A 25,621-nucleotide genomic window follows, 5' to 3' on the forward strand; every position below is an offset into this window, starting at 1 on the left:
GCCTCGGATTTGGTTTAATTTTCCTCAGCTTTAGCTTGAATTTGCATATGAGTAGTTGGTGGTCTGTTCCACAATCAGCTCCTGGCCTAGTTTTCACAGCCGATATTGAACTTCTCCAGGATCGATTACATATGTGGAAAGAAAAATACTCAATAGGTTAATAAATATATATGACAATAAATTTATATACAACGAGAAGAGGACAGTTCAATAGAAGGATTGTCATGTTCCGTTCAGGAAACCGGGGTTTGATTCCCGTCCTGTGTTCTCAGTTACCACGTCTGTCAGTGGGGTTATCATATGGCGGCACAGGTTTCATTGGCTCTTCTAGACTAAGATGGACTAGGAAGGAAAGTGTGAATGTGCCTCTGAAAGCCAACCAGTGCAGTGTAGATTACATCCATTGTGTCTACAGGCATCAAGGAATGGCTACCATGATGTCACCATGAATGGGGGCCAGACATAAGGAAGAAATGAGATTAGAGGTAAAATAGAAAATTAAAAGTAAAAGGAGCCTGTTTTCCAAAAAAAAAGTATACTGGGTGATTCCACAGAATTGCTAGAATTTTACTTAGGTTTTTATTGTGAATTCCCTAGTAAACAGAACCATAAGGGAATCATGATTGGTCATGATATGCATAGGATCCAAAAAGGTAAAAGCGGAAAAGCTTCTCTCCGCACTGAAGTCTTGGACAAGTCAGCTGATTTGTGTATATTTCAAATATGAAAAGTGTTGTGGATTAATTTCTTCCATTGTTTTCCATTACAAATCATCTAGGTCTTCATGCATTCTTGTACACAGTATTCGCAGTAAATGTTTCATTCATGAATCAGTGAAAATTCAAGTGACTTGAAAAACAATTTCATCCAGAAGACACTTGGATTTATAATTCTTAACATACAGTCAGGCATTTCTCAGTATCTCTTAGAGGGGGCAGCAGACATAATTTGCAGTGAGTCAAACCAAAGACCTGGGTTGAGGGGAACTGGGAGCCTCTGGGGCCAAATGAAAAGGTATTTCTTCTGGAATATCTTCTTTCTTTGGACAAGAATATTAATCATTCTATCAAATCTGTCAATCTATACCCAGACAACATTTAAAGCTCTTAATTTTTGAAAGCATGAAGAAAGGGAAAGAAGATCAGGAATAGCAGATAAATCTAGATTTGGTGATGGGATTGAGGATTATAAGGAAATTGTGTTCCTTACTCACAAGTTTACTCCTTTGTTTCCTTATATTGAAACTCACTGATGTAGCATCGGAGGAATAAAATAAGAAAAGGAGGTGTAGAGAAAAGATGAAAAAAGGAAGCATGGAAGGAATTAGGAAAGAAGGTGGGCCGGTTGACTATCATAATAGTCATAATAGTACTGTAGAGTTTTCAAGTCAACTTCTCAAATTAGATGAACTCTTATTTTATTGGCAGGATTGGAGGAACTCTTTGGGTTTATCTTTATTTATTTTTTTTATTCAATTGATACCACATTATCTTTTAAATAGTAAAAACATTTTAGAGTACTTCCTAGACCTAATGTAAAACAACCTCATTATTGTGGAGTCAAAATGAGCTCATAGCTGACTCTCCTGTAAATCTCACAGGAGGAGATTGCTCATCTTTCTCTCTCAAAGCCACCAGTGGATTTGAACTGTCAGTATCACCTTTCAGTTAGCAGTACAACTCCCTATAGACGAGGCCACAAGAGCTCCCATAATGCCGGTATTTTCCATTTTCCTTCTCTTCCCTTTCAGCTCTTCTTCACCAGGTAGGGGAAGGATAGCTGCCGTCACTTTAGCTAGAATTGTTGACTTTTTCATTTAAAACAGCATCAGCTCAACCGAGGTAAAAGTGAACTCTCAGACAGGGCTGATGTGTAAGACGTGTGTGGAACACACTGTAGCCATGAACGTTGCATCAGTTTTAGAGGTTTTGATTCTTGAAAGTGGTTAAAAGCTGCTTAAGTAGAGCTGCTGGAATCTCAATCAATGGGTCTTAATTTGAAAGGAGCTCAGAACCTTTAAGAGTCTAATAAAAGCCACTAACATTCTCCCTAGGAAAGTGTAAACATATCCATTGATGAAAAATTTAAAAACTCAACAACAATATTGTAGACTATCCCCAAAAGCCCACACAAGAAATTCTTAAGGGTCTTAAATTCTTGAAGTGTACTCTAAAAATGTTCCATTAATGAATGAAAATTTGAGCGATATGAAAAACAATATCCCACAATATTGAGGATGAAAATATGTAATATAATATTTCTATTTTAATATATACACATAAATACTTGTATATTTGTAATATTTATTATGTAATATATAAGTATAGCTTTTACTATTTAAATATAAATGTTAAAAATATATCTTTATATATATAAATATAACAATTTAAACAAGCTACTAATGTCAATGTCTTTGTCTAGCTAAAATAGTAAACAGTACTTGCAAAGGTAAGGTTCCCTGGTCGCGTTGTCTGTAGAGAGTTATACTGCTGCTCCAAAAGTGGCAAAAAAACCTGGTGGTCCAAATCCACCCAGTGGTTCCACGGGAGAAAGATGGATAATCTCATCTCATACAATTTACGGGCTCCCAAAAACCTGCTAAAGGAGCAGTTATGTATAGGTACTGACTCTACAGCAATGAATGAGAGAGTAAACTATAAAGGTACGTAAAGGCAATCCTCAGCTGTTTGAAAATGGAAATGTATTTTATGAGAAGGGTTCTGCTACCAGAGATTAAGATATGGTGAAATTGCTCATGGTCAATCTGGCCACAGAGAAGAAATTAGGAGAAGCCCAGTCCATCCTTCTTTTTAGCTCTAAATGAGAAGGTCAGATAATACAGCTCTCCTTGCTATAGATTGTTACCCACCCTTAGTCATAGGACAGGGACATGCAAGATACCAGGGTAGGAGAAAGATGGCCTGTTCTACCTACCACCTCCTACTTGTACAGGTAGCTTCTCCATTGCTACAGCTGAGAGAGAGAAGGGGAGGGGGGAAAGAGAGAGAGAATATGAATGAGAATGAATGAATACAGGCACTGCAGCTTTGGATGATGGCTGCAGCAAGCAAGCTCCACACCTCTGAAGTCTAAGGACTTAGTAAAATTTCCCTTAGATATAGGTGCAGTAGTGATTTTGTCCCTAGGGCAACTGATGTGAATTTGGGAATCAGGGTCTGAGTTTCAAGTAACATGAAAAACAATATCCCACAATCCTGAGTGGCATGCATTTCTGCTTTTTCCACAGAAGACTGATTGATCCAGCCATCCCTCACACATCCAACTTGCTAAGTTGCTCCAACTTATGTTGAGATCAACATTAAAGGCCAGAGAGATGAAAAATCAACCTCAACATTCTCAAAGTAATGGGCACAGTGTAGACAGTGGCATGATGTATGAGAGTCTGGGTTGCCGAGGCCTGGCCAGCCTAGGTGCCCTATTACATGTGCTGACCCACTTATCTCATCTGAGCCTGGTGCCCCAGATTGAATGCTCAAGGGATTTCCAACCTTGCCATTTGACTTGATTTGACAGAAATTTATATTGGTTTTAATTTGAGAGCTGATATTTCCTCACAAGTCACAGGGACTTCAAATTCCCATCTCCCCTCGCCGCCAGCACTTCACCTTTGCACTAGTCTCATTTTATATATCCTTTTGCTCTCCTGGCTGAGAAAGGACTGGATTTCACACCTAATTAAAAGAGATTGTATTGCCTGCTGTTTCCTTTCTTGTTCCTTTTCCCTTGTGCACAGCAGTTTTTTATTCTCATGCTAAGTCCTCTCCCTGGACCCCCACAGCTTAAGGGACAGGCAGGAGGGGGATGCCTGTAAAACAGAGAGCCAGGCCCCCTCTCACCTATTTCTCCACAAGCAGATTTTCTCTTCAATACACACCCCTGCTCCAACATATTGTACTCTCCTATAGAAGACAGTCACTTAAAATGCACCATCACTTTCAGTGGTAGAGTTCCTAGCATGGTTTTCGTGAATGCTATTGTATAAATGAATGTATATTTCACTCTGGTGGAAAAGAAGCAAGATTGTTAGTTTAAAACATAAACTATTTTTTAAATATTTTTTTTAATTTTATCATCAGTTCTATGTTTGTGCCTTGTGGATTTTGGGGAGCTGGAGGGGGGGCATACATCCTCAAATACACATAATCTATGTAAAGTTCTGTGGTTTTGAAGAATGAGAGCATTTTTTTTTCCCTTGAATAGCCCAAATGCCTATTCAGTGCCAATCTAGGAAAGAATGGAGTTCACATTTTCACACCATTCCGTTCCTATACAGTCCCTGAATAACCATCTAATCAAGATTTGTTTTCAATGGAAGGGGGAAAAATCTTCTACAGTAGAGTATTTCAGATTTATTCCATTGGAATCTATACATTAATGCCCACTGGATGAAAAGAACATGTTTTACAAAAGCCTAGACTTTGCCTTACTGTGGCAGAAACTTTTTTCCCACTGTACTAATGTTAAAAAGAAAAGAGAGCCTGGGAAAGGAATTACTTCAGCATTGTGTACCAGAGGCTCGAGGCGTGCTTGAATGGAGAGGCAGGGACCCCATCACATCTGTACCCATTTCAGCAAAATGGATTCAGCCGTTAATGGCTCTCTACAGTGTGGGGCCCGTGTACGTACTCATGGAGCTGTGGAGCTGTTTGTGTCTATAGAAGTCCAACTCAGCTTGTCAGCTTTGAGTTTGTGTCTCTGGTTTTTAATAGACTTGGTGATAAGATTACTCCAATAGTCATAACTCAGGTTGTCTTACAGATCGTTTTTTGTGATCATCTCTCTAGCACTGCCTGACTACTTAGACTACGTTTGCAATCCAGTTCAATCAAACAAGCAATCTAAATTTTGTATGAGAATGGACTAGTGACTCAGTGCAGTCATACATGGTGTCACTACCCTCTACCACAGACCTCCTTCCAATCCAGACTATACAGAATCCTTAGAATGGTTTCTTATTCATTTTAATCACACAATATTATGTAATAAATATAATTAGAGACTATGGAAATGTGATATCCCTTAGATTATGTGAATGCTGCCAGCAAAATTATTCTGTAAAACCTTCCTACACCAAATTATCACATTATTTCTGAGTGGTAGCTATTTTTAAAAGTATTTTCTCCTTTTCCTTTGATAACTACTCCATTGTCAAAAGTTATTCATATAAGTTCACAAATATTGATTACCACAATATCGTAATTTAGCTATCAGAAAAATTTGATTCAGTTAACTCAAAAGTCATTGGTGCTGAGTCAGAATCAACTCACAGCTGACCTTCCAGTGCGTTTTCAAGAGGCTGCATCACATGGTTCATTTTTCACCTGTGGATTCAAACCACCAGAGAGGCGCCCCTGTGAGTCCGCAGTACAACTCCCTCAGGACTATGCCACCTTACATATTTGTTGTTGTTGTTGTGTGCCGTCGAGTCGCTTGCGACTCATAGCGACCCTATGCACAACAGCTCTAAACTCCGCTCTGTCCTGTGCCAATCGCACTGTCTCTGACACTCCCATCCCAATTATCCCAGTCACTGAATCAATCCACCTCATAGAGGGCCTTCCTCTCCTGCGCTGTCCCTCCACCCTCCCAAGCATGATATCCCTCTCCAGGGACCGGTCCCTCCTCACAACATGTCCAAAGTATGTTAGACGGAGCCTCAGAATCTTTGCCTCCAAGGAGCCACCCGGTTTAACCCTTTGCAGGACAAATCTGTTTGTTTTCCTAGCAGTCCATGGTATTCTCAATACTCTTCTCCAGCACCACAGCTCAAAGGCATCAATTCTCCTTCTGTCCTCCCTGGTCATTGTCCAACTCTCTGATGCATAACAAGTGATTGCGAAGACTATGGCCTGTATCAGACGCACCTCAGTCTCCAGAGAGACACCATTGCTCTTCAGTACTTTGGAGAGGTCCCTAACAGCAGACTTTCCCATGGCAATGCGCCTTTTAATTTCCTGGCTGCTGGTGCCATATTTTGTCTTACAAAAATATCTTACATATTTACTAAAGAACTGAATAAGAAAAAAAAACACTGACAGCATTATAAATGACAGTTGAATCGCTGGGTTATGATGAAGACTCTTAAAAACACGAAAGGCATGCTAAGTTATGAATAACTATAGAAGCTTCCTGAGGCTGAGCATAGCAAGCACTTCCACACAACGTAATAGATCCCATTCACAAGCAGAGCCTGGAAGATAGTGAAGCAATGGAATATGGATTGTAGAGCAAGGCTCCTTGGGTTCAGATGCCAACTGTACCACCAGTGCCTGTGTGGCCTTGGGCAAATTTCTTAAATTGCTCTGACCTCTGATGGCTAAACTATTTAATTGGAGGTGAAAATCTAACTATTTCATAAGATTGTCTTGAGGATTAAATGAACTAGTATACATAAGATTGTTAGAACCCAAGTGGCAAAGCTTGAAAAAAAGATGTTTGCTCTTATTAATATGGTAGTATGCATAAGCAAATAATGCAGTGAGGACTTGAAATCTGGCCTGCCAGATTCCAGAACATTCCTTCCTGGCTTATTAAAGCCTTCTTCTGAGGCTATGTTTTATATTAGCCCAGTTAGAGGGACTCACCATCCATCTTCAATTTAGCAATATGAGTATGTTTTATAGAAATAGAACATGGACATTTTAGCCAGATGATGTATTCTAGATACAGAACAGACTTGATGGAAGTTAGGACAAGAACTTCTAGAAACCAATGCAAATTACATGACTGAAGGTGAACCTAGAGCCTGTCGACACTTACGAAGTTAAGTGGTTATATTTAAAGTTGACTTTGTGTAAAGATGAGAATAAAAGTCTGTAAGAGAGTAGATAGTCACATTGAATGAGCTTAGAAAGGGTGAGGAGATGGAGACCAGGTCAAAAGCTAGTTAAGCTCAAACTTGTAGGATGGAATAATTCCTCCATCCTGAGGCAAAGGAACAAAGAACCTGAGGAGGTAGGGTTTCCTCCGTCTGTAGACCATTACCTCTGAGATTGCTTCCCACAGAACAAAAGCATGTGGGTCCCAGGCCAGCAATCTCAGACCACCCGCCTTGTAAGCCCAATTAATTTTCCTCTATCAAGCTGATCTCTTGGAAGTTGTGAAGGCAAAAAATGAGAACTCCACTAGAAGAAATATTTAGAGTCATCAGAGAGGTGAAGTAGTATCGGAAAGAACGAAGCGCGGTAGCCAATTGTTTTCTTCATTATAATTTGTCATTCAAATCTTCTCTCTTGTGTACACACTCTTAAGTATAGAAGCAGCAGTGGGTCTGCACATCCACAGCTGCCAGCCGTCTATATGTTGCCATCTTTGTACTGGTTTGATACTCCCCTCTAGCAAGTGGATACAGAGCGTGGCTATTATCAAGGGTAATCATATATCCTTGCCCTCGTTTACTCCCGCTCTCCTGCCCTAATTACTAACAGTGCTCCTTTTCATGTTCAAAATACCTAGTTTGAATAAGTAAGATTACCTGGTGCTTCTCACTTCACAGGGTAAAGAGGCCGTCTCTGACTTTTTAGCATTCCTTCAGCATTAAGCCTCAGAAAATTAAGACAATTCTTCATATCACCCATGATGTTGTGGGCAGTCAGATCAGAACCGATCCATAACTGACCCTCCAGCAGGTTTTCAGAGGCAGGAAAGTGTACCCACTGTGAGAAAACTGCCTCACATTGTCCTGCCGAGCTGGTGGATTCAAACCACGGACCTTCCTGTATTTAGCACAATTCCTTACCACTAAGCCACAAGAGCTCCCTATCACCCATGTTGTTGTTGTTGTTATGTACTGTTGAGTTGGGACAGACCCATAACTGACCCTGCAGCAGGTTTTCAGAGGCAGGAAATCACATAGGAGGAAATTGCCCCTCTTTCTCTCGTAAAGCAGCTAGGGGATTCAAACTGAGTGACTTTAGGTAGGCAGCATATCTCCTTAACATTAGGCCACCAGAGTTCCCTGTCACCCAAAGCCACCCTCAAAAAAGGCTCAAACAGGTGGCTAATGAAGGCAATTATGGCTAGATAGATACACAAGGTGCCGTGGAGTCAACTTTAACTCGTAGTGATCCTATAAACAACAGATCTGAATCTGTGCCATCCTTACCATCTCTGATCTCCTTAACCCATTGTTACAGCAGAGCGCAATTGCCTGTGTAGTGTAGTAAGTGTCTCACAGATGAAAAACAAGGCAGCAGCTATGTGATTATTGTTGTTGTGAACTGTAGAGTCGAACTGACACGTAGCTGACCCTCTGGCAGGTTTTCAGTGACAGTTAACCACATGGGAGGAAATTGCCCATCCTTCTCCTGCAGAGCAGATAGATACTGGCCTCCAACTTCATGCCTTCAGGATTATAGTGCAGCTTCTTTCCACTAGGCCATCAGAGCTTTCTGCTGTGGGGTAGTCTGTGTTCTCTAGGGTCATTGTATACATTGTGTGGGGTTTTGCCTGTGCTAAATGAGTCAATAGGAAGGGATTTAAAAAAAAAACAACCCACAAACAAACCCCACTATGGATACTGTTCCTGTCTCTGAATAAGGCAATGAACTTCAGTAAATTAGGGTGAAACTTAACTTTCCCTCTGGTCCCTGTTCTTAGGTTCTGGGTTTCATGAGACCCTGTCTGTTCTGTGTTGCTGAAATGTTAGGGTTAGCCATCTGACTATTTGTCCACTCTAGTCAACAGACCATTCTGGCTGAAACTCTAGGGTAAAATGAATATGATTATAGGGTAAAATGAAAATGTAGATAAATACCAAAAGATAGCTTCTGCATTGAGGCCAGAATTCATCTCGACTTAGCTCACTGCCGAGTCAGAACCGACTTATAGCCAACCTCCAGCAGATTTTCACACTTTGAATAGCCAGGGAGAGGATTGCCCATGGTCTTCCCATGAGCAGCTGGTGGATTAGAACCTCCTTCCTTTGGGTTGGTATTATAACTCCTTAGCCACTAGGCCATCAGAGCCAGAGTTGGGGGAGATGGGATGGAATCAAGGCTTTCTTTTACTAGGCCATCGTTGCGTCTGTGTGCTCCTTGTCGATCTCTCCCCAGAGCTCTGCCTTGGTCTGCGAAGAGCGTTCTGGGAGCAGTGAGCCTTCCCCAGCTCAATCCTAGGTGTTAGGACACCACCCAGCCCACCAGGTCTGACTCGCACCCTGTTTTGTCTGTCTTGCTATGCTGCAGGTGACATCAGTTGCAAGGGGATGACCGAGCGCATTCACAGCATCAACCTTCACAACTTCAGCAATTCCGTGCTCGAGACCCTCAACGAGCAGCGCAACCGTGGCCACTTCTGTGACGTGACGGTGCGCATCCACGGGAGCATGCTGCGCGCGCACCGCTGCGTGCTGGCAGCCGGCAGCCCCTTCTTCCAGGACAAGCTGCTGCTGGGCTACAGCGATATCGAGATCCCGTCGGTGGTGTCGGTGCAGTCCGTGCAAAAGCTCATTGACTTCATGTACAGCGGCGTGCTGCGCGTCTCGCAGTCGGAAGCCCTGCAGATCCTCACGGCCGCCAGCATCCTGCAGATCAAAACCGTCATCGATGAGTGCACGCGCATTGTGTCGCAGAATGTGGGCGATGTGTTCCCGGGGATCCAGGACTCGGGCCAGGACACGCCTCGAGGCACCCCGGAGTCAGGCACGTCAGGCCAGAGCAGCGACACCGAGTCTGGCTACCTGCAGAGCCACTCGCAGCACAGCGTGGACAGGATCTACTCGGCGCTATACGCGTGCTCCATGCAGAACGGCAGCGGCGAGCGCTCCTTCTACAGCGGGGCCGTGGTCAGCCACCACGAGACGGCGCTTGGCCTGCCCCGGGACCACCACATGGAAGACCCCAGCTGGATAACTCGCATCCACGAGCGCTCGCAGCAGATGGAGCGCTACCTCTCCACCACCCCCGAGACCACACACTGCCGCAAGCAGCCCCGGCCCGTGCGCATCCAGACCCTGGTGGGCAACATCCACATCAAGCAGGAGATGGAGGACGATTACGACTACTATGGACAGCAAAGGGTGCAGATCCTGGAGCGCAATGAATCTGAGGAGTGCACGGAAGACACCGACCAGGCCGAGGGCACCGAGAGCGAGCCCAAGGGGGAGAGCTTCGACTCGGGCGTCAGCTCCTCCATAGGCACCGAGCCGGATTCGGTGGAGCAGCAGTTCGGGGCCGGGGCGGCACGGGACAGCCAGGCCGAGCCCGCCCAACCCGAGCAGGCCACGGAAGCCCCTGCCGAAGGCGGCCCAGTGCCTCACCAGCTTGAGACCGGCGCCTCGTCCCCGGAGAGAAGCAACGAGGTGGAGATGGACAACACGGTCATCACAGTCAGCAACAGCTCGGACAAGGGCGTCTTGCAGCAGCCTTCGGTCAACACATCCATCGGGCAGCCATTGCCAAGTACCCAGCTCTACTTACGCCAGACGGAAACCCTCACCAGCAACCTGAGGATGCCTCTGACCTTGACCAGCAACACGCAGGTCATTGGCACAGCCGGTAACACCTACCTGCCGGCCCTCTTCACTACCCAGCCCGCGGGCAGCGGCCCCAAGCCTTTCCTCTTCAGCCTGCCGCAGCCTCTGTCAGGCCAGCAGACCCAGTTTGTAACAGTGTCTCAGCCAGGCCTGTCGACCTTTACTGCACAGCTGCCAGCGCCACAGCCCCTGGCCCCATCCGCAGGCCACAGCACAGCCAGTGGGCAGGGCGAAAAAAAGCCTTATGAGTGCACTCTCTGCAACAAGACTTTCACCGCCAAACAGAATTACGTCAAGCACATGTTCGTTCACACAGGTGAGTGCAGGCTCCCCGGAGGCAAGGGTGTGAGGGGGACGCAGGCAGGAAGCCACAGGACGGTGGGTGGGAGAGGAGCTTTGGAATCACCTCTCAAATTTTAGGGACATTAGGCGTCTTCTAGAGCCCTGCCTGTGCCCCAAAATCAGAATGAAGCACCCTGCCACCCAAAGATACAAATCACAGGGCCAAATGGGAAAGCCTGACAAATAATTTGCCGATTCAGCAATCCCTCGTAGACAGTGAAGTTCATAAAGCATTCTTTAACCTTGGGTGTTTAGAACTAGAAAAGTCCTAGGTGGTCATGCTTTCTGGTCCTTTCAGTGTGTTCTGATAGACCGAAATTGCACAGGCAGTAAAGGAATGAGGGTGATCCTTCCATAGTCTGTAGGAAGTTCAATGTTAGCCATCAGTGTAAAGCTCACCCCACACCCCCTACCACACATATAAACACACACACACACACACACACACACAGCCACAAACTCAAGCTGCATTTATGGTCCCTAAACTGAGGAGGGACAATCGGCTCCTTCTGTTCTGTCAATTATTATCTGCTTCCACATCTAGAAACAGCCTTAGAGCTTTATAAAATGACTGTAGACTAACTGGGACATATTCAGAGGAGTGTGATTCAGATGAGCAAGGGTCATAAAGTCGTAGCTGAAGGTCCTGGAGATAGATGTCCAGGCTGCAGAAGAGAAGGCTCAGAGTGCAAGCTAAGTCATTTTCAAGTGTTCTCATGTCAGGACATCATAATGTAGTGATTAAGAGCTTGTGTGCTGGAGCTAGACTGGGCCGAGTTTGAATTCAGGCTCCACTGCTATCAAATTAGTCATCTAGTGGACAAACACTTAACCTCTCTCTACTTCACTTTACTTGTCTATAAAATAGAAATGGCCGTGATATACCTTCTTCTAGTGCTGATTCAAAGATTAAATGAATCTGTATGTGAGGTTCCTAGAACAGTGCCTATCACATAATCAATACTTTAGAAATGTTAGTTATTACTCAGATATTTGAAAGGAAGCTTATTCTTTTTTTTTTTTATTACTTGATTTTATTTTACATTAGGTGGTGGGCAGGAAGCTTATTCTGTTTGATTCCAAAAAGGAGTTCTGTTGGCATTAGTGCATTGCATACTGTGCTTCTGAACAAAAAGTCAACAGCTTGGATCTGCCAGCTGCTCTGAGGGAGAAAGATGGACAGTCTCCTCCTGTAATGATTTAGAACTTCAGGAACACAGTGGAGGGTGGCTGTGAGTCAGAATCGACTCAATGGCAGTGGCTTTAGGGTTTTTGGTTTTGTTGTTTGACTTCCAAAGAATTAAAACAAAGATTGAAGGCTATAAGGAGATTCCTCCCCCACCCCAATTCAGTAGAAGAATAATTTTGTTAGCAGTTATAGTTGCATTAAGGTAGGGTCACTGTCTCCAAAGGGAATTAAGCCCCTTATAATTACAAGTATTCAAGGAAAGACAGGGGGATCATAAATTAGGGACGTTGGTAGTTATTATTAATCAGGTGGTTTGTTGGCCATGATGGTGTTTCTTCCTCTGACTAGGATTCTATAGCTAAGTTTTCCTGGCTTCCCAGCCTGTGTTCTTCCTTAGCTCCATAGTCATGCTGGCGCAGAGCGTAGGAACACCACAGATGCTTTTCCATCTCAGTGACAACCTATGTGATAAGACTCCACATAGACTCTCTTATACCTAAAAATACCCCCCCACACACACACACACACTCCCAAGGGAAGCTCACAATATTGTAAAAAGAGAGATTAGTGTTAACTCTTCTAGTAAACCTCTGGTTCCAGAATGTTCCTGTTAGATGACAATTAGGTTGTTTGAGAAAGGGTGCATACTTGAACCATGCTGCATGAAAACAAATACATTTCTCAAATCTAGCTTGTGGTTTAGGCCAGGCATCTGAGGGTTAATACAAAAAAAGGTAAGTGCATTTAAATTGGAAAAAGAGGAGGAAAGAAGAGCACTAGCCAAGGTACCTAAAGATGGAAGTGAACAATTCAAAGAGAGCTTTACTTAAGATGTCATTGCCTTCGCTGTACTTCTGCTCAAGTTGGAATATTATGTAAATCAATGTATGTGTCTTTGTATGAATCATTTGGGCATAAAGATGATCATTTTCACATCTCCAAATATGCACAGAGATTCACTACTGAATTTAAAAGGAAATCAGGTAGTAGTGAGTCATTGCGTGTCATGGGATGAACATATATTCCAATCTCTTGAGTTCGGCCAGAAGACATTTTCCATGTTGTGTGGGTATCATATGATTTAACCAAATAGGAATAGTTGTAGTTGCATGACAATTCCTGGCTTAAAGAGTGCTTTCAGATAGATTATGCACTCCCATCTTCTGAATACTTGACTAATAAACCTTCAGATTAAGAATAGGGAGGAGGAAAATATGTCATTTACAGAAGTGTCTCCTTATCTGGCTTTGAGTTGATAAGCATATCTGATTTTCTTATTCTGAGCATCTCTTCTAAATAAGAAAAAAAAAATCCATTGAGCATGGCCCATAGCTAACCTTTCATGGAGTTTTCAGAGGCTATAAATTGCAGGGGAAAAGATTGCCCTTCTTGCTCCAGGAGAACCCCTAATAGGTTCACACCACCTGCATTCCAGTTGGCAGCATGACTCACCAGAGCTTCTGTCTCATAGTCACGTTGTTGCTGTTGTTGTTGTTGTTGTTGTAGTATACCTTCAAGATAGAATCTAACAGCTGATCCCCCCTCCCCACCACCCGCCATGGGTTTTCAGGGGCAGTAAATTGCACAGGAGTACATTTCCCATCCTTCTCTCACAAAGGAGCTGGTGGATTCGCCCTGTGTGCCTTTGAGATCACAGTGCAGCTTCTTACCACTAGGCCACCAGAGCTCCCACTAATAGATGTAAGATATCCAATTAAGATGCTCTATTACACTGTGTATTGAAATATGCCTCTGAATTTACAAAACATTTTCAGTGAACTGTCAAGCATTGATAGCTTAGGGAGTTCTTTGCCTACCGGCAAGAAACTACACTGCAATCTTGAAGGCATACAGTTCAAGGCCACCCACTGCTCCCTGGGAGAATGGGCAGTCTCTTCCTGTGTGAATAACTTACCTTTGAAAACTCATCATAAGGCCAGCTATATGTTGGTTCTGACTTAACTGTGTCCCAAAACATCAAAAATTGCCTTTTTCTTCCAATGCAAGTTTCATTGTTGTTAGGTGCTTTCAATCCAATTCAGAGCTATCCTATGAACAACAGATGTGAACCCTGTCCTATCCTGTGCCATCCTCACAATCTCTGATACGCTTGAGCCCACAATCGCTGCAATCCTTGTGTCCATCCTTCTCATTAAAGGTCTTCCTCTATTTCACTTACCCTCCACCTTTCCAAATATGATATACATGATGTCCCTTTCCAAGGCCTAGCCTGTCCTAGCAACATTCCGGTATGTGAGACCAGGCTTCGCCATCTTTGCCTTCAAAGAGCACTCTGGCTGTGCTTTTTTTTTTTTTAGTTTTATTATTTTTGTGTGCGTGTACCGTCAAATCAGATCTGACTGGTACAGGAGGAGATTGTCCCTCCTTCCCCGGCAGAGCATCTGGTGGATTCGAACTATTCGCCTCTGGGGTTGTAGTTGCAGCTCCTTGCCACTAGGCCACCAGAGCTCCCAGGCTGTGCTTTTTTAAGACATACCTGTTTGTTATTTTGGCAGTCCATGGGATATTCTGTATTCTTTAGTTACTATTTAGACACTTAAGATTCTTCTGTTAAGTCAATTTGCCTATGAGAAAACTAAGCATGAGTATTATGCATGTAGACGTCATAAATGCACAAAAGCTAGAAATGAATCATTTCATAGGATTGAGTTGTGCTCCAAGTGTGGTCTTCAGATCTCTTTGTAAACTCTACAGGTCCTTTATGAACTATGTGTTGATGTATATAATATGGCCATATCTGGGAACAATTAACAATGTACATATATCACTCAGAAAACTCACTTAAAAGGACCAACACTAAACTCACCCTGTAATTATTTGGCAGTGGCAACTTGGAGGGACCATCTGTCTGTTGTGACTTTTGTGTAACTGAGAAGGTTCATAACTAACAAAGTTTAATAATAATTGGTCCAAATCTTCAAAAAGCAGAACCATCTGAGCATATGGAAATAATTCAGGGCCTGGATTCACTGTGGCCCATGCTTCCAAACCAAGTGCTCCTCAATTTCTTGGGAAAACATTTTTTTTAAAAATATAAACTAGGACTTCACAGCTTTCCAAAAGCCTAGCAGAACCCTTACCTCTTAGGGCATATTTGAGGCCAGGGAATTAGAATAAAAGCAAAGACAGTAGACCATCAGGTCATGCAGCTAAGGAGGGCTCATCCATTACCCCTCACAGGAAAGAAAAAAAATTAAAATAGGGAAATAGGAGTAGAAAGGAAATATGGAGAATGTAAGATTAACTTGTGGTTCCAGAGTAAGGAAGACAAGCTTTAAAGAAAAATAGCCTTGGAGTGGTTCTTAGGTGCCATTGGTTGAATATGATCCATTACAGCCCTATGAATAAATGCACATCTGAACCCTGTCCTATCCTGTGCCGTCCTCATCGTCTCTGACATACTTGAGCCCATTGCTGTGTAAGTCACTGCGTTAGTCCATCTCTTTGAGGATAGTGGTTTTGAAATATGGTTCCCAAACCAGCAACATGTATTAAATCAGCCCCCACCCTGTTGTTATATACCATCAAGTCAGAACCAACCCATAGCTGACCCACTGGAGAGTTTTCTCCAGAAGCAGTTAATCACATGGGAGGAGACTGACCAACCTCCCATGGAGCAGCTTGTGGCCTCAAACAGCATTCCTTCAGGATTGCAGTGCAGCTTCTTACCACTAGGCCACCGCAGCTCTCCGCTGGACCTCCTGAATCAGGAATGGTAAGGCTGTAGCCTGGTAATTTAAACAAATCCTCCAGGTGATTCTGATGCATGTGCCCAAGTTGAGAACCATCCCCTAGAAGGCTGAGCCTAAGTGGTGAAGAGCAGAATGGCATCAAGTTTGTGGGGGTTTTGTTGGTTTTTTTTAAAATAGTGTTCTTTAAAATTTCACTAAATGGCAGTCTATGTGTTTGAACATGGTAAATCAGAGTTATACATAACAGCTTGATTTTTGTAGTGTATAAATTATATACGGAAGCACAGCTCTCACATCTGAGAGGTGAGTCGAGTATTTCAAACTGTTTAACTTACTATGGTAAATATCCATCATGTACAGAACAGTACTAACTGGTATTACCATGCTAGACCCTCTCACTAAAGCCTGTGAGAGCAGAAACAGTTATACACGTGTCCTCATACACATATTTAGATATCTTACACTCCAATGAGCCTGATGGTATAGTGGATTGAGGGTGGGGAGACTAAGTGAAAGTCAGCAGTTTCAGTCCACCATCTCTCCAAGGGAGAAAGATGGCTGAGTCTCCTTCCTACAGATTAATAGCCTTGAAACCCCCAAGGGGCTGCTCTACTCTGTCCCGTAGTGTCACACTCTGCAGAAACACATCAAAGACAGTGTGCTCAATGCACTCAGCCTACTAACTTGCACATAACACACAGTTTAAATGCCTAATGAATCAATCAATCAAATCCTTCTCTTATGATGGTGGATAGCTTTCACAGGCCTGAGTAGTTCATTTCCTCAGGGTTTGTGTTTTTTTTCTTTTTTTTTACTCATGTTATGATAGCTCACCAGAAGTAGCACAAAAATACTTAATTATGGATTAAGAACTTTCTCCAAGACTATAAGCATGTTTTAAAAACATGTTGTGCTTACGCATCTTGCTCTGTATTAATGAAATAACATACAATCTGAAAAATGACCAGGATGGCATTTAGAGTATTTCTTTGCCTCAAGTTGTGGGGTTGGCAGACTTAGCAAATAAAAGTGCAGACTCTCCAGTTAAATTTTAACTTGATATGTACAACAAACATATTTTAGCATATGTCCCATGCAATACATATACTAAAAAAATCATTATTTATATGAAATTAAAATTCCACTGGGTGTCCTGTATTTTTATCTGACAACTCTAACAAGTCACAACTTTCTTTTAAGACTCATCTTAAGACTTCTTGCTTTAAAATCTTTAGATGAATACAGGCTAGCATATGTATCTGCCTGACAAATGTTTGTTGAATGAGTTACTGAATGAATGTTCAAAAATGTGGGCACGCTTTCCAGGAGAATTTAATTCAAGAGACTTATACATAAATGCATTCTTTCTCAGCAAGACTGTTAAAGTTCTTTTCTAACTTTTTTTTTCTCTCCTTGTGCTAGAGAATATATTGTTCAGCTGTCTGTGAAACTACTTGGGTTTTCTTCACTAACAACTCTAGATACTTTAGCCTTTTCCTGGGTTATATCATCAACAATTCACTCTGACTATTGTTAGGCTATTAATGTTCTTTAAACATAGGATAATTTCGTAGTTTGATAAACCTCACTATTTCAGCTATGAATTCAAGGCAGATACATATAACATTAATAATATAGTGCAGCATTGTCAATAATAGAGTAGCAGTAGTTACATAAGGATTATAACATGGTGATCCTCATTTAGAGTGAACTGCTAATTAATGACATTAAGCCAGGTGGTTAATGAAACAGGTGTAAGATTTCTAGAAGAAATCTAGGGAGCTCTGGTGGCCTAGGGGTAAGGAGTTGCAGTGCCAACCCAAAGGCATACAGTTCACATCCACCGACTGCTCCATAGGAGAAAGGTGGACAGTCTTCTCCTTTGTAATTTACTATCTCTGGAAACCCACTGTAGGGTCAGCTAGCTATGAGTCCGTTCCATTTCAACAATGCATAACAACAACAGAAGAAGAAATCTGTTGTTTTACCACTTCCTGACTGAGTAATTTTAGGTAAATTCTGAAACCAATCTGAGTGTCAGCTTTTGCCATATAAATTTCAAATCTGAGTCGTCTCTCGGGTGCTCTGAGAATCAAATTGGCATCATTTTTATGTAAAAGCACCTAACAAAATGCTGTCAACTTAGCACAAACACTTAGGAACATTGATACTGTGTCATAAATTACACACTTTCTCTCTATATATTATAGTTGTTGCTGTATATAGACCCATAGCTGATCCTCCAGTGGGTTTTCAGAGGCAGATAATCGCATGGGAGGAGATTGCTCATCCTTCTCAAATGGAGCAGCTGCTGGCCTCAAACCGTGTGCCTTCGGGATTGCAGTGCAGCTTCTTTGACATTAGGCCACCAGAGCAAGTAACATCATATATTTTATAGCATAATCCAGGAAGGTATTGTGGACAGGGAGAAAAGAAATAATCTGGCTAGACTGGTATCTTACTCTCATCTATTACTTACTTGCTAGGTGGCCGTAAGTATATCGTCGCACCTTTCTAACTGGAGAGAACTTCTTCTAGGGAGTTTACTGAAGCTTTCTCCTTTTCTGATCAAGTCTTTAGGTTCTCCATTCACAGCACCTACCTATGCTTTCAAGCACCCTTATATTCTGTTTGTTCTCCTTTCATACTCTCCTCCTTGCTTGCTTACTTGTTTTCACCAAGCACTCAGTCTTGGTTACCCAAAGAGGAGCCTATGTGCTTGGAGAGCAGGTGATCAGAAGGCAGACATAGAGGGCAAAGTGCTTTCTTAAGAACTCCTTTGACAGCATTCCCTAATCTTTCTGTGGCCTGGCAAGAATGAGAATGGAATCAATGGCTTTTTGCTGACTCCTCAGAACATAGGTGCCTATTCAGGATTGAGGTGTCTCTGCCCATTGATAGCTTCTACTTTGTGAAATTTGGGCAAAATCCTCTGCACCTACTAAGTTAAACAATATCTTTCTTCCTCTTTCCTTTTGGTCACTCACTGGCCCATGAGAAGTCAGAAAATGACTCTTTAGAAAATAGGCATCATAGACTAAAGAAAGGTATATACATGTTCACTACCACTTGGGATTACAAAGAAAATGCCTTTCCGCTTCCCTTTCTGCTTCCCCTTCCCCTCCCTCTTCCCTATCCCCTTTTTCTTGTCAGTTGTAATCCCTCTTCTCTTCATTTTCTTTTCACTGCCTCAGATGCTCAATGGCTACTTACCAGGAATCTTCTGTCCTATAATTTTGTCCAAAAACAAAATCTCAACAACAACAACAAACCCAAACAACAGCAAACTCACACTTGAGGCCATTAACCCAGAACCAACTTATAGCTGACCCTCCACTAGGCTTCTAGGCTGTAAATCATGCAGGAGGAGCTTACCCATCTAAATCCTAAGTGTACTTTCAGCTAACAGGAACATTGCAACTAAATATAACATACATGGACGGTCACAGTACTCTTCGGGAATCTCTAATTTTAAATAGTTACCTCTGTAAGCACTTTTTTAAAATTTTTTTGTAGGCACTCTTCTTAGACTGAACTTGGCAGTAAACTGGGAATATCAGGAATGACATTTCCAGAGATTGGACCATTTTAATCTAAAAGTGATTTTTTTTTTCTCTTAACTTTTCTTCCTGTAGGGCTTATAATTACCATCAATGATAATGAAGGGAAAAGTAATCAGAGAACAGTTACACAGAGAGAGAGAGGAGTAGGTAAAAATGAGTGACTAAAGAAAAAAGTTTCAAGAGCAATACATTTGTTTTGGAAGTATATGACTTTATTCCTAAATGAAAAAGTCACTTGTTAAAACTGCTGTTGTTTTTGAATCAGCACCGACTCAGAGCTGATCGTCCAGCGGGTTTTCAGAGGCTGTAAATTGCACAAGAAGACATTACTGTCTTCTTCCCTTGGACGGACTGGTAGACCAAAACATCTGCCTTTGGGCTGGCAGCACAATTCTTAACCCACAAAGCCACCAGAATTCCCTTGTTTTATGATCATTTTTGTTGTGTTTCATCGAGTTAGAACTGACCATAACTGACCCTCCAGCGAGTTTTCAGAGGCAGTTTAATTACACGGAAGCAGTTGCTCATCTTCTGTGAAGCAGCTGCAGAATTTGAACAGTGTCTTTTCAAAATTCTTGTGCAGCTCCTTACAAGTGGGCCACCAGAGCTTCCTTTTGTTATGAGTAAGAACTTCAAAATACATGCTTTTATGTTTGAAAACACAGAAAGTGATGAAATAAAGATTCATAACACAGAACAGGAACATGAATCACTTAGCTCTGACTCTGGCACATAGTAAACATCTAATACATAGTGATTGTTTTCATTGCTATTATTACCATAACATATAAAAACAAATGCCTTCTGTTTAATAATGGGGAAACAGTGGAAATACAGTGATAGCATACATATATTTTAAATAGTAGTTAAGTTGATTTTCATAGGAGGATTTCCTACCCTCCTGCATATTTCAGATGTTGAAATAATACTCTGTAGAGTTTTGGGATTTTAGGTTAGGTCATGGAAGAACATACAAAATACTTCTTTTCTGAAGTCAGTACCCACATTAGATCACCAATATTGAAATGAAGCAGATGAACCAAACATCTTAAAAATAATAGCAAACAATAAAAACATTAAAAAATAAAAGCAAAACTATTTTAAGCAAATATCAAACAAAATGTCAGAGGCCTGTTGATTAGCAGATGAATATGTCATTCGAGGACCAAATATTCTTACTATTTGTGAGACAATATTATTTTATGTGTTTTCAATTAATGTTTATACAGAAGTTTAGATTCCTATTCAACAATCTGTACACAAATTGTTCAGTGATACTGGTTACATCCTTCACCATGCACAAAAACTGCGTTTTCATTCTGAATGTTCCATTTCCAATAATCTAGTTTCCTTGCCCCTTTACCTTCTCATATTTTTCCCTTTTGTTGTTTTAAAAGGTAATTATTGACCTTTTAATTTCACATAGATGCTTTCACAAAGAAGCTCATTATTCATAAGGGTTATTCTGCATTTTGTGAGGCAGTCTATTATTATAGTGTTCAGAGGTAACCTCAGGGGATAGCTTCAGTAAAAAATATCCCGGGACATAATTCTGAGAGTCTTCTAGTCTCAGCCAGTCCATTAACTACACATATTTTTTTTAAGAATTTGAGGTACTTTTATATCATTTTCTTAGGATCCATCTACTATAGCCCTGATAAAAATGGTCAGTAATGATGGCTGAGCACCATCTATTTCTTCTGGTCTCAGGCTTTATGGTTTGTTAAATATCACTACTCCTGTAGGCCAACATCTTGCATTTCCGTTTATCCCTTTGTTTTTGGAGGCATAGATACTTATAGTTATATTCTTTTACCATTTTTAAATAAGTATGAATGTTTACTTTCTAAGCTAACAGGAAACTAAATTAAAGAGAATGAAATGCTTCTGCCAACAGCTTGATAGCAAAGAAAATGACTGAAAACTTTTAAAAATTGACCCAGGAGTTCAGAAAAGCATATGGAACTATTGATTTGGGAAGAGGGATACCAATATCCTCATAATAAGAGTGTCATATGTGTATGCCCACATCACTGTTAATGGTCTGTAGAATGGTTTCATATGTATTTCCTATCAACCTCTGTACAGTGAGGTAAGTAGAGTGGTATACTACATAGGTATGTGGCAATTTATCAGAGCAATGTGCAGTGTGCAACCAAATTTGAACAGGGCCAGTTAACTTTGAGATCATCATATTTTCTACCACATATTATTCAACTTCCACACCTGATAAAGCTCAGCCAATATGTCATAATGGTTAAATTACACATTACAAGGATTTCTCTTCAAAATAGACAGAGCTGAAAGTGTGGTTCTTCAAAATAACTTAGCCCCATTAGCTGTATTTTCCAGAGGGAATAAGTGCACTTACTCTACAAAATATAAGCAAACCAAACTTTATGATCACTTTCTTTAGTTTCCAAAAGTTCTAGAGTCACATGTCAGAAAGATCTTTCGTCTCTTGAATTTCTTATGGTCGTTTGATAATGTTGTTGCAAAATACATCACTAAATCCCCCAATAATGGCACTGAAAAGGATTCTCCTAAAATAGTCCTCCCTTTTCTCTACAGAACAGTCTTTGAAGGGAATTAATAGGGAATGCTTTGAAGCTTTTGTCATAGAGCCATTGTCTGGCATGGAAAACTCTAGATAGTCTTGGCATCGATTTAAAGCAAGACCTGAACTTGAAAGGCCAGGAAGCATTGGGTCTTTCCAGTCAGGAGGATCCAGTAACCTACTAGAGTTTTCTTTTTTTTTTAATTTTTTGTTTTGTTTTTGTTTTTTTGTCGTCTTGTTTTCCTGTCTCTCATTCTCCCTCCTTTGCTGTGTCTCGCTCTGTCCTGCTTGCTGTCTCTTCCCACATCAACAGGTGAGAAGCCCCACCAATGCAGCATCTGTTGGCGTTCCTTCTCCTTAAAGGATTATCTTATCAAGCACATGGTGACCCACACGGGAGTGAGGGCATACCAGTGTAGCATCTGCAACAAGCGCTTCACCCAGAAGAGCTCCCTCAACGTGCACATGCGTCTCCACCGCGGGGAGAAGTCCTATGAGTGCTACATCTGCAAAAAGAAGTTCTCCCACAAGACCCTCCTGGAGCGACACGTGGCCCTGCACAGTGCCAGCAACGGAACCCCCCCAGCAGGCACACCCCCAGGGGCCCGCGCTGGCCCCCCAGGCGTGGTGACCTGCACGGAGGGGACCACTTACGTCTGCTCCGTCTGTCCAGCAAAGTTTGACCAAATCGAGCAGTTCAACGACCACATGAGGATGCATGTGTCTGATGGATAAGTAGTATCTTTCTCTCTTTCTTATGAACAAAACAAAACTACAAAAAGAAACAAACGAAAAAGCTATGGCACTAGAATTTAAGAAATGTTTTGGTTTTGTTTTTACTTTCTGGTTTTGTTTTGTTTCATTTTGTACTACATGAAGAACTGTTTTTTGCCTGCTGGTACATTACATTTCCGGAGACTGAGGTGAACAATAGTTTTCCCAGTCTCCCTCGGATGGTGGCCTTAAGGCCTGGTAGTGCTTCAGGAGGTCCACTGGTTGGATCTCTAGCTACTGGCCTCTAAATACAACCCTTCTTTACAAAAAAATCTTTAAAAAAAAAAAGTTAAAAAAAATTTTTTTTTCACTTGTGAAGAGCACTACAAAAATATATAACAAAATCTAAAAGGCCTACTGTCTTTAAGTACACCGCTTGCAGTGTTTCAGTGGACATTTTCACAATTCTGGCCGCTTGGACTTCACAGTAACCAGTTAAAACTGTGGAATATCACTTCTGGTTGAAAATCCAGAGGAAAGGCCCTGCTGTTTTCCACCTACCACATTGTCTGATTTCATAAAAGGGCTGTGGGGGGTGGGAAGGGGCAGTGGGTGCGGTGGTGTGGGAAGGGCGAATGGCAGGCTGTCTCCCAGCTTCAGCTTGAGTCCATATACACGGCCCGCCTCCTCAGTGTCCCCCCCTTTCAGCAGAAGCCAGGAAGACTTGGGCAAGCAACAAGCAACAGTGGCTATCGTATTTATTCAGTGTCTTCGCTGAGCCCCAGCCTCAGCACAATCAAGAGGGACTTTCATGAAAGGCAGGAATGCAGATAAAACAAAGATATCAGAGGTTTGCACCTATGTTTCTAGGTACAAGAGAAGGATTATTTCCAACAATCTTTGCAAAAAAAAAAGTGTCAGGATATATTCTTGTGGACAGAAAAAGAAAGAGAAATGGAGGGTGGGGGGATTTAAAAAAGTTCTTGAGGCTTTTTTAATTCAAAATTTTATAGAGGGGCAAAAGTGATGTTTACCAGATAGAATGCTGATTTTTTTAATATATTTACAACAGTATTTGTGTAAAAAAAAACAAAAAAAGTGAGATTGTTAAAAGTAAGGTTTTTTTTGTTTGTTTTTTCCATTTTGGTTTTGCATACACTGCCACCAATCCCTTCTCTTTTATTTTATTTCACACACACATATATATATATATTTTTTGGTAAGTCAAGACTGTTAAGGTTAGCGATACTGCTTCCAGATAGAGAGAATAAAAGGCAACTAAAGTTATATTTGAAAGAGAGGAAGGATATTTTCTTCATATTTTTTTTAATTTTTATTATTTTAAGTATTGCCTGGGTTGATAAGGGTCTCTGTGGCCCACCCATCCCTGCTGTAATTTGAACTGCTGCTTTATATTTTGATATGTAGTTCTTTGACTTTTAGCAAGCTTAAGTTGCTCCACTAATTATTTTTTCAACTGATCCATCTAGAATTTCTGTTCCTTTTCATCAGAAGGACTTTAACTTTCAGAAACAGATTTCTTGCTTCTCCAAACGTTCATTGAGAGCTTATGATTCTAGAATTTCCATAAATGCTACTCTTTTCTTTGATGAAACACTATTGGTCTAGAGGTCTTGGCAAATGAGTTCTTTCTTTCCTTTTGTGGTCAGCCGGAGCAGGGCAGTTCACAGAACTCAGCCATACCACCTCACCCTTCATAACCGAAAGAGAGCATCATTATCAGAAGCCGCTTAGAGATCAAGATGCATTGATGCCAAAATTGCTTTCTTCCTTTTGAAGCATCACCTTCAGATCATCATGAATGAGAAGGCTATATTCGATGATCACTCTAAATGATTTCTTACCTTTGCATTTTGGGGAGGTTGCAGGGAAAGTAATGGAAATTTCCCAGATGTCAACATCATCATTTAAAAGGCCATGTCTCACGCCACTCTCTCTCCTTAGTTGGGATTTCTCTCCTCGGTCTTTTTCAAGGTGTTATAATAGAGATTTTTCTACTATAGATAGTGTCCTGAAGGGATTCCAACTATAAAACACAACTAAAACTCTGCAAAGATAACTTAATTGTTGGGCACATTTTAATCCACTTAGAGGGAAAAGTAAATCTTTAAACAGAACAGAACCACCAAACTGTAATTTGAAAAAAAAAAATGAAGAAAAGAGAGTCTATTAGTTTCAAATTACTTGGCATTTAAATTTCATTTTCCTCCTAATTTTTCTGTCAGTGTTTTATTTACAAAAGCTCTGCAGCAAATGAGGGGGAAACTTCCAAGGCATCTCTGTAATGACTAAATCTTTTTATTCATTTATTTTAGACATTTGGTTAACTTGGAAGTTTTCCAGATGTTCTTCATGATGTAGAATAGGGTAAGGGTGACAGAATATGTGGCTTTCACTTGGCCCTGCAGTCCTCAATTCAGTGGATAATTTGCTAGAAATTGTGCTATTACTTGACTATAAGGATTACCAATAGTGATTCCTAAGAGGAAGCCTGCCATGTGTGTCCAAAGTTGACCTGTCTTAAAAATTAGTAGGAACGAGCTTCCATTTCTTTCTTGTTAATTTTGTTTTTTAAAATACCGATGTCATAAAACTAATATTTCCACTTACTACCAATAGAGGGAGCATTAGTTAATTAACTGTGTCATAGAATTGTTTCGATATTTGAAAGACAGATCAACCCATGAAATTTTTTTTAAAAAGAGAGGAATCTACCAATTAAGAACTAATGTTTAATATCTAGAGGAAAAGTACATTAAATCCCTCTCAACATAAGTTACAAATGAAATAAAGTCAGAACCACCTTTAAATATTCTTGACTATTTGCCAATAGTCCATTTAAAATAGTGCATTATTCAACCTTCAGCAGAATTGGCAGAATTTATAATATTTCCAGAAAAGAAGATCTTGGGTGACATTATGGGCTACATTTAGCTGTTTCTCAAATCAGGGAAATCCATTTGCCTCTAGGCTGATTTGCATAAAAGGCTCATCAGTTAGGTAAAAATAAATCAGTAAAGAATTCTT

At 41.2% G+C, this 25,621-nt stretch overlaps 1 protein-coding gene across 3 annotated transcripts in view; it reads left to right on the plus strand.

The window, feature by feature from the left end:
- ZBTB20 (zinc finger and BTB domain containing 20) overlaps nucleotides 1–22,910 on the plus strand; it is a 390,835-nt gene extending 367,925 nt beyond the window's left edge. For 2 of the 3 annotated variants that reach the window (XM_006884271.1, XM_006884269.1), the window contains 2 exons: nucleotides 9,207–10,811; nucleotides 22,173–22,910. In XM_006884271.1, the coding sequence (XP_006884333.1) occupies nucleotides 9,227–10,811; nucleotides 22,173–22,594 (2,007 nt within the window). In that variant the 5' untranslated portion in view covers nucleotides 9,207–9,226 and the 3' untranslated portion in view covers nucleotides 22,595–22,910. The remainder of the gene's footprint in view (nucleotides 1–9,206; nucleotides 10,812–22,172) is intronic. The other variant, XM_006884270.1, reaches the window with a different exon arrangement.
- Nucleotides 22,911–25,621: the final 2,711 nt, after the last annotated feature.

This window comes from Elephantulus edwardii, unplaced genomic scaffold (assembly GCF_000299155.1).
Source record: "Elephantulus edwardii isolate Elephantulus edwardi_28Jun2011 unplaced genomic scaffold, EleEdw1.0 scaffold00032, whole genome shotgun sequence".
NCBI lineage: Eukaryota > Metazoa > Chordata > Mammalia > Macroscelidea > Macroscelididae > Elephantulus > Elephantulus edwardii.